At 44.3% G+C, this 9,098-nt stretch overlaps 1 protein-coding gene across 1 annotated transcript; it reads right to left on the reverse strand.

Moving 5' to 3' along the window:
• Positions 1 to 102: 102 nt before the first annotated feature.
• LOC118408956 (FAS-associated death domain protein-like) lies at positions 103 to 7,209 on the reverse strand. The gene is made up of 4 exons (XM_035809825.1): positions 6,893 to 7,209; positions 1,479 to 1,535; positions 819 to 910; positions 103 to 353 (listed from the first exon to the last, which is right to left on the reverse strand). The coding sequence occupies exons 1-4, from the start codon at positions 7,149 to 7,151 to the stop codon at positions 189 to 191; spliced, it is 573 nt and encodes a 190-aa protein (XP_035665718.1). The 5' UTR covers positions 7,152 to 7,209; the 3' UTR covers positions 103 to 188.
• Between the last annotated feature and the right edge of the window lie 1,889 nt (positions 7,210 to 9,098).

Here is a 9,098-nt window from a genome sequence, read left to right on the forward strand (position 1 = left end):
GAGATACAGTGCATGGTACTACCGCGAACTTAAACCACCGCAAAAAGTCCTTTTTCCCGCGAACTTAAATGCATTTACAGCATTACCTAGAATTCCTGTCACTGCATGTGTTCTGATCTCTGTGAACGGGCTTTTAACACCCGTTTCTGCAGTTCTGTTTTCCTCCAGTAGGAGGCGCGTTTGTCCCACTATGCCCAGATACTGTCTGCCACGTTCTCCATGCCTGCCTGGTTCAGCGCTGCCCTCAGCGCCCGGTAGGTGGCGCTGCTCCCCAGCTGGTTCTCCCAGACGTACAGCGACTCGATCACGCCCTCGTACGAGTTGTTCTTCTGCCGCATGCCAATGTGCTGAATCTGCGGAAAAAAGCATAAAATCCTTTTTTTCCACACACTTATCTGGTGAAAGTGTTCCGACACCCCTATGTTCTGACACGCCTATGTTCCGACACCCCTATGTTCTGACACCCCTATGTTCCGACACCCCTATGTTCTGACACCCCTATGTTTCAACACCCCTAACTCTTGGGCCACACAACTGTGTGCAATCACTACAGCAGGGGGCTAGTCTACTGATAGTGGTGTGTGTTCAACTACCATAGTCTTTCCCAAATGCCGGATGTACCACAGATTGTGTGTGAGCTTACACAAAAACCAGGACTGTTAGCCCTTTTTTAAAGTCTTTGGTATGGCTTGGCCGGGGATCGAACTCATGACATACCAAATACAAGGCGAACACTCTACTCATGTGGTCATTACACTGGTATCGCACCTGTTAACAAGGCCATTGCACAGGTATATTCTGGACACCTGTTGCCTCACCTGTCCTTCGCTCAGACCGAGGTGCCTTGCGAATCTCTTCCAGTCCAGAGGAGAGACCTCTTGTGCCACGAGCCGGAAGTGCCGCCGCAGAACTGGAGGGAAGATTGAAAAGCTGATTTTTCAAATTTTCATTTCTGACAGCTCCACACACCTCTTACAAAAGAGACCCAACGTACGTAGAATGATTCGCATACTGGGATTTCTTTGGCCAACAAACTCTGCTGACGAATTTCCATTTGCAGGAAAAAGAGGCGGGGGAAATTCGAAAACAATTTCTTTGTTGTGCCTTTGTATGTGTGTGTATTGTTTGCCTCTGTCTGTGTGAGCAGAATGTGGGGTCGGGTGTTTGGCCCAAAGGTCCTGGGTTTGAATACTTTCATGCTACCGATTTTCTGCTCTCGGGAAAAGCTATGTACATGACTTTCCTTACTCCAAACAGGTGTAAAAATGGATACCTTGGACTTCAGTTGGGGAGGTAAAAGGTGGTGGAATGAGAAAGTTGGGCTCCGCCTTCCAAAACCATGTCCTAGACACTGCCCCTACACCTTGAAAATGCTCCAAGACCTTTACCTTTAAGCTGATTGTTTTTTTCGTGATAGGAGATGTCACCACAAGTAAAATCTAGAATAAGTAGGTAATGAAATGTGATAACAAACCCACCTGTGGTGTCTTCTTTCTGGTCGCTGATGGACTTGTTTTCAGGCTCTGGTTCCAGCTCTGGAGGGCAGAAAAATTGTGGTGAAAAAATCTTAAACATTCAGACATCAAAACATGAAAGGTTACTGCAGTCTACGCTGTGCTAAAGTAAGAATATCGTTCATGACAAGCTGAAGATTTGTGTACGGTCCCTGGTTTCTGAGACTTCAGTGTTAAATCTAAGGCATGCTCTAACCACGGCTGAGGCATATCTCGAAAATAATCTTTTCAGAATGTTAATTTTAAAATTTGTATACTGTATGTTCCCCAATGTCTGCTATGTTCTGGGCAGTCATTATTTCGTTTGTGGGAATAATGCATAAGCTGAGCCGTGCCCCGTATTCCATAGATTCAGACGATATGAAATGTTCTGGGCGAGTCTTAATATGGTAACACGGTTGACCGGAGGTGTGGGGTGATTTCATTTGAAGAAAAGGGGTTGCAACAAAACACTGTGAGATCTTCTAATACTATAGCTCTCTGGAATGGAGGGATTTCAGGAAATCTCAACGTCAATTAACGTCAGCAAAGATAGAGCAGAAAAATGGAGGAAAGCAATGAAGACATATCAAAAGGAAGGAGAACGATATAGAGAAGCACTGAGATTTTGCGACGATCCCCAGGCCCATGACTCACCCCTGTCCTAACTACCCGACATCCCCTCACTCTGCTGTACCGACTAATCCATCGTTATCTCCCCATGCCGCCATTGTGGACTGACCTTCAGACCACCCACGGGCGCTCAAGGTCAAACCCGAGCTTCCTGTTGTCTTTAAACTCTTATGAAGATATTTCTTGGTTTCAACTTTTTAGTACAATAGCGTTTTATGTCTGTAATTATTGTTCCCTTTCCGAAAGGTGAAAAACAAAAAATTGGTAACCTTTACTTTATCCGTGAATAGTTTCATATCTTCAGGTAGGTACCTCCATGAATAAAGAGACTCTTTTGACGCAAACATAGCTTTATTGCCACTGACGTTTCAGTGACCGTCGACGTCTGTCACATTCCTCAGGGCAATTCTGACTGATTCCCATATTGATATCGATACTTTAATAGCCTAGGGCACAATGACAATCATGGAAGGACGGTACACTTCACAGAAACACGGCAACGTTAACTTCAAAGGTTCCGTGGGTTAAACTAAGACTTAACGTCACCGAAACGGACGACAACTTTGGTCACGGTTAAATGTCTTACCCTCTGCTTATTTTGAGGAGGAAACATCCAATAATGACCTTGGCGTACGTAAACAACTGGTACAGCCGTCCGTCTCCAGATGTCTTAGAGAGAGTCTTGGCGGGGGAACGTGTTATTATGACGTCACGTCTGACGGGCTTGTTCATGTTTACAACACTGAAGTCTGTCAAGCTTGAATTGAGCCTGGCATATCTCCAAACAGATGTTGAGGGAAATATGGTCACGTTTTCCAAAGGCAAGGCCACTCCCAAAGGCCCTCAGATATGACAGAGAGGTGAGCCACTGCATCGGTTGCGAGCGCATTTCGGTCCATTCTGCGGTGTGAAGTCTAAACGCGCGCTTAAACATTGTATTAAAGAAAAGTTTTAAAAATACGGCACCTACGGGCACAAAATTTCATCTGCTTCACCACCAGTGTCTTGGCTCATGGTGTATCAAATTTATTAGCGTGAAAATGTTCATGGACAAACACACCGAGCGACGGAGATTCGCGGCGACGGTCACCAGTTCCGGCCGGCGCGTCGTCTCAACCGCATCAGCAAACCCCGGTTGTCAGATAACGTTATGATCCTAGCATCTGCTTGGAGATTAGAGCCCGACCTCTCCAGCTGTTTCCGCTTTGTTAGACACGGTCTGGTAATGGCTGGAACGAGCAGGGCGTGAGGGGGCGTGAGCAATCTCCTCGGCTTCTTCTCATCGGCAAGGAGGTTATCCTTTAAAGACCTGTATGAGAGCCTGTTGCAGACTGAACCCGATAGTTTACAGTAGCCGAATTTATTGGGTGATTTTATAGTACCACCTTAATAATAGCCTCCATCAGGCATTCCTACGGGGGTTATGGGATGGTAGAATTCGGGGAGAAAATTGTCAGAAGGAATATATGCCGGGAAAGTAATATATACCGTGAAGCTTGTAGCCTGCCCACAGCGTAGTTAGTCCGGTAGGGACTAATTCAGTAATTGATGGTCACGTTCCCAGAGTGCCATTAACGATCAATGGTAACGCAATGATTCACGGTCAACATGACCTAATATGGAGATAATTCCCGGAAAACATTGGGAGACATGGACTAATATGGGCTTTTATTCATTCCCACGAATAACATTCCTCCCGGAAATTGAGTTATTATGCAGAATTTATGACATCTCAGAATGTTTTTTTTTTTGTAAGAAAAGTTGTTCACGATTCTTCCGAACTTGTGCGGGAGTTAATCTCCAACTACGGTAGATGTTAGGATGGAAAATTGTTAGGTTTGCTACACACAAGAATTCCTGGATTCATGTAGTACACGGTACAAACGATACAGTCCTCCGCCCCAACATCTGCTTGGACATTACCCCCACGATTTGTACGATATCGTACGACTTTGTTTCATTTCATGGAATCCATTTTAATAGACATACTGGCAATCTTCTTTAGCTGGTCAGTTCTTGATTTAATTTTGAAAAGTTGGAGTCTCCGAACATGCACTTCGAATTCGATTTCAGCATTTTAATAGAGAACTGAATGATGCATTTTTATACACTAAATGACATTTCGTACAACCCACTACTGCACAGGGAGAAGATCGATGTTAATTTGATGAAGTTCAAGTTCATCTTGGGAAAGAGCAGCTCATCAGGGAGCTTTCGCTAGTACTGGATCGATAGAGATCACTTTCACTTTCATGTGACGTAATCCATCCGCACATGTCTTATATCTGACATGTTCTCGGCCGGGTGGGACAAGTCAAGACGACAAACTCCGCTCTAGTCATGCCGGGCAGGACATGCCGGTGCCGTCTGAGGATGGTAGCCTCTACCAGGCTCCACAGGTCGCTGGAAAAATAGTAGAAATTGGCCAAATAAGACAGAAAACACGTCAAAGGAGTACGGTTTGCGAACTAAGGCCGACCAACACTCTTAGGCCAATTAACTCCTACTAGGCTTTTATTCCTAACTTGGACAAACTCCGCTTACTCGGCCAGGCGGGAGTCAGGTAGAGACTAAGGATGGACTGAACTGGATCATCTGCCATACTCCTGTACGGCGTTGGGACATACTAGTATATAAAGACTGACCACCAATATACACATAGACCCCGGTCACAATGCTCGCACGATTTATCGCGATAGGGGTTTCATGTGCGGCAATAGTAACTAAGTACGTAGGCGTGCGTCGCTAAGCTTAAGTCAAGCTTGAAGTATCCCGTTTTGTGCTCTTGTCTTTGCCCACCCCTCCCCTACTTGCCAGCGGCGCCGAATTTCTCCCATTCACAACATAACTGTAGAAATGTCAGGAGTCAGCTAGTAGCCTCGCTACAAGGCTCTGCCGCGGCTACCCTTTTCATGTCGTCGTTTTTCCACCTCTTACGCGGCTGATGATGAAGTCATGAATTATTAAATAAACAGAAAAAAATTCATTGTAACACGTCGGAGTTTCCTCAAAGATATCGTTAACTGATTAACAAAGATGATCAGACAATGCGTCTGGTAGAATGAATGAATGATTGAAAGACAGAATAAATGACGATGTTTGAACAAGGAGGTTAAGGTTAAAAAATACGTTTTTGCCTCCTTGATTAGACCAAATGTAAGGGGGCCGATGTTGTGGCCCCAGGTTCTTTGAATGCTGCACGAGGAACGTTTAAACTACAGGACTAAGAAAGCACACACAGGACACAGTCATGCCGTTAGACACGCACGGGAGCTGTGAGTCGGGACCCTCTCTCTGCTCTCTCTGTCACTCAAGTCTCTGTCCAACTGTCCCAACTCCCAATTCCCGGCTTTCTTTATTCCAAAAACCCAGACACAGATCCAGACACTGTCTACAGCTATGCATGACACTAATTATAACATGTACCTGCTATTGGCTTTGTTGTTCTTCTCATCTTCAGTTCATCAAAGAACAATACCAAGGATAACACCTTGTCAACAGTTATCACACAACGATACCAGACTAATTACAGTTACCAGGTGGGCTGTCTGTAGCTTCTCAGAGCATGTACATGACAAAATGATAACCATAACATCTTGCTTTAAATGATACAACAATTTCTTCAAAACAGTGCATTTTTACCCCTCCTACACAAACATTACCCAAGACGTCCCCAGTGAATATATAAACGTCTTATCATAGTCGACCCTTAAGGCATTCCTTTCTTATCGTAATAGAACATGAAAACACGCCGGGACCGACGCATAGTATGGAGGTGGTTCCTTAACAAAATTAACATCGCTGGTACCCGTTACGTGTCGCCGCCCCTCCCCATTATGACAAACGTACCGTCCCCGCAACAAGGTCAATGTTGTACAATAGAAAATACATGACGTCACCGATTGGATGCCTGTTCCCTCCCAACCCGGAAGTACCGTACGTGCGAACCGAGTGCCGAAGTTTCCCCTCTAAATCTTCTTTCGAAGTAGTTTTTATGGAACAGAGTCAATCTATTTACTACATGAGTAATTGAATTCCACTTAGTTAGGAGAATCGCTGCCGTGAGATATGTTATAGTGACTTTCCACCCAAACACTAGCTAAGTAAGAGGTTTATACTTCTGAAGCCCGGAAGCCCAAACTGACATGTGTTTAACATGCAGACAGAACACAGCTGGCACTAAATATATCCCTATCATGGAAACGGTTACAGTTGTTGTACATTCAACTGTTCAATTCGCCATGAACGTTAACCAGGCCCAACAAAAAGGTTCATTTTTATTTGGTTCTCGGCCGAGAATATGATCCTATACCGGTATGTTTATGTTCATGAAATGTTGAATGGTTGAATGGTTTATTTGTAGACAGACCTGCAGAGGCTGAAATGTTTACAAACACGAACACCCCACGAAATATACGAACTTATGTTATGGCTTCTTCCGTTGACCTCCCTTTGGAACTAACAGGAAGAGCTTTCTCCATTTGTTCTTGTACAGTAGCTAGAAACCAGGTATTTATATGACGTTTTTAATGATGACGCATATCTTTTTCACCACACCTGCCTGATAACTTCCCCCTTCACTACACCTGTCACAACACTTTCCATTTCACCTCACCTGCCCTATAGTAATGCTTAACCAATTCGCCACACCTGCCACAATACGTTCCCTTTCAACACACCTGTCACAACACTCTCCCTTTCAACACACCTGTCACAACACTCTCCCTTTCAACACACCTGCACACAACACTTTCCCTTTCACCCACCTGCCGCCTGAACTTTCTCCCCTAGGTCGGCCCGTCCTAAGTCAGTCAGGAGGTCTGTAAGGTACTGCAGATTGCCCTTCCCGAAATGCCCCTCCTTCTCCAACTTCTTGAAGATGTCTTGGGCCAAGTCGTCGTCCGAGACGGGATCTTGAAGTTCTAAAGAAGACACTCTCTTCTTCAAAGCTTTCGTTTCCTTCCATTCTAAGGACTGCGCGACCTCCGTGTACAGAGCGTCTAAGAAGTCTGAATCGTCTTCCATGTTTCAGCTGCCAACAACATGGCTCCTTAAAACAGGAAGGGCGCGTCTCAAACAAGTAATAACTACGGCTACCAAAATCTTAACGTTTCAGCTGACTTCAACATGGCTCCTGAAAACAGGAAGGGCACGTCTCAAACAAGTAATAACTACTGCTACAAAAATTCTTATGTTTCAGCTGACTTCAACATGGCTCCTTAAAATAGGAAGGACGCGTCTCAAACAAGTAATATCTACTGCTACCGAAATCTCAACGTTCCAGCTGCGGACAACATGGCTCCTTAAAACAGGAAGGGCTCGTCTCAAACAAGTAATAACTACTGCTACCGAAATCTCAACGTTTCAGCTGCCAACAACGTGGCTCCTCAAAACAGGAAGGGCTCGTCTCCAAGATGTAACAATTACAGCTGCCCAAATCTGTATGTTTCAGCCGCCAGCATCATGGCACAACTGGAAGGGTTCGTCTCAAATAATATATCTTATAGAAACTACGGCTACCGACATCTCAAAACAGGACGGGCGCGTCTCAAATATTCAGCAACTACTGCTACAAACATCTCCTCAGAGCAGGAAGGGTTCGTTTCAAATCCCCAACAACTACTTTTAACATTATCTCTTAGAAACAGGACGGCTCGTCTCAAATACATCGTTCGATGCTATATATATTCCTCAAGAAGGGAAGGGGCTGGCTAAAATTAATAACATCTACTCCTTCACCAAACTTGTAAAATTGTACACGTTACACACATTGTGATAATGAATTAGATGTATGACATGCAATAATTTGTCTATTTGTTTACCCATCTGTTAAGCCGTATCTTTCCACAGCAGTGGATGGTATAGTGAAACAGGCGTTCCTTGTCTAGTAAGTCATCTTTTGTAGGCCACCAAAAAATTAAAAATAAACATGTTTGTTTTCCCCTATGTGCATGTGCAAGCGTTTCCTATCAATTTTCAGCAGAAATTCCTTCGCACCACTAGACAATAGTCTCAATGGTTTTATTCAGAAAATCAGCCTTGCAGCATGTACAAAACAAGCTAGACAGCTATGCAGGCTAGAAAAGCTGTAGAAACTGTAACCAAATACTATGTAAACAGCCAGGTTCAAGAGTCTGACGTCATTAAAGTGTTGTCAAAACTTTGCTTGAATGGCAGAAGCGACACCTATCACGCTGGATAAAAAGTGCAGCCTCCAGCCTGCAGCGCATGGATCAAAAGCGCCGTGTAATTTACTAGCGGTTTATATCAGTACTACAACATTCTTATGTCCCCTTTGCAATAATCAACACACGCAGTTAACAACTATGCATGGATTAACTCTCGTTTCTGAGTGTTCTCTGTTATTATAGTTGACTAGGATGATTGTAAAGAAAATGAAATAACACCCAAAGGTGCCCGTATAATATTTTTATGAGCTAACGTTATATGGAGACAAAAACACAATGTTGTGGGGAGGGGAGCATTCAGGCCAAGGTCAACGACCTCTAGGGCTTTTCAGCTCCATGTTTGATGCTGCACTTTAAAAGTAAATCGCTAGAGGTCGCCATAGTGTTGTGTAGTTTTGGCGGGAAAGATCAACACACGCAGTTTGGGTACAAACATGGATTATATGTCATTTCAGGCGAGAACCTGTCATACAGAATTGTTACATAAGTTAGTACAACAAGTAATCACATTCTGAGGTGCTCTTCCAGTCACGTTGCGAGCTACATTTGTGATATGGAGACAAAAACACACTTTTGTGGGAGGGGGGCTAGTCAGCCCGAAGATCACCGAGGTCAACGACCTTTAGGGCTTTTGTTCTATGTTTAATGTTGCACTTTGAAGCTAAATCGCTAGAGGCCGCTATTGTGTGGTGTAGTGTTGGTGGGAACGTTTTGCATAATTTTGGCGGGAATGTTCATCAGGAACCTGTGAACCTGAAGCATTACGGAGTTCCTCCGTCAGCGT

Source organism: Branchiostoma floridae, unplaced genomic scaffold, assembly GCF_000003815.2.
Source record: "Branchiostoma floridae strain S238N-H82 unplaced genomic scaffold, Bfl_VNyyK Sc7u5tJ_613, whole genome shotgun sequence".
Classification (NCBI taxonomy): Eukaryota; Metazoa; Chordata; class Leptocardii; order Amphioxiformes; family Branchiostomatidae; genus Branchiostoma; species Branchiostoma floridae.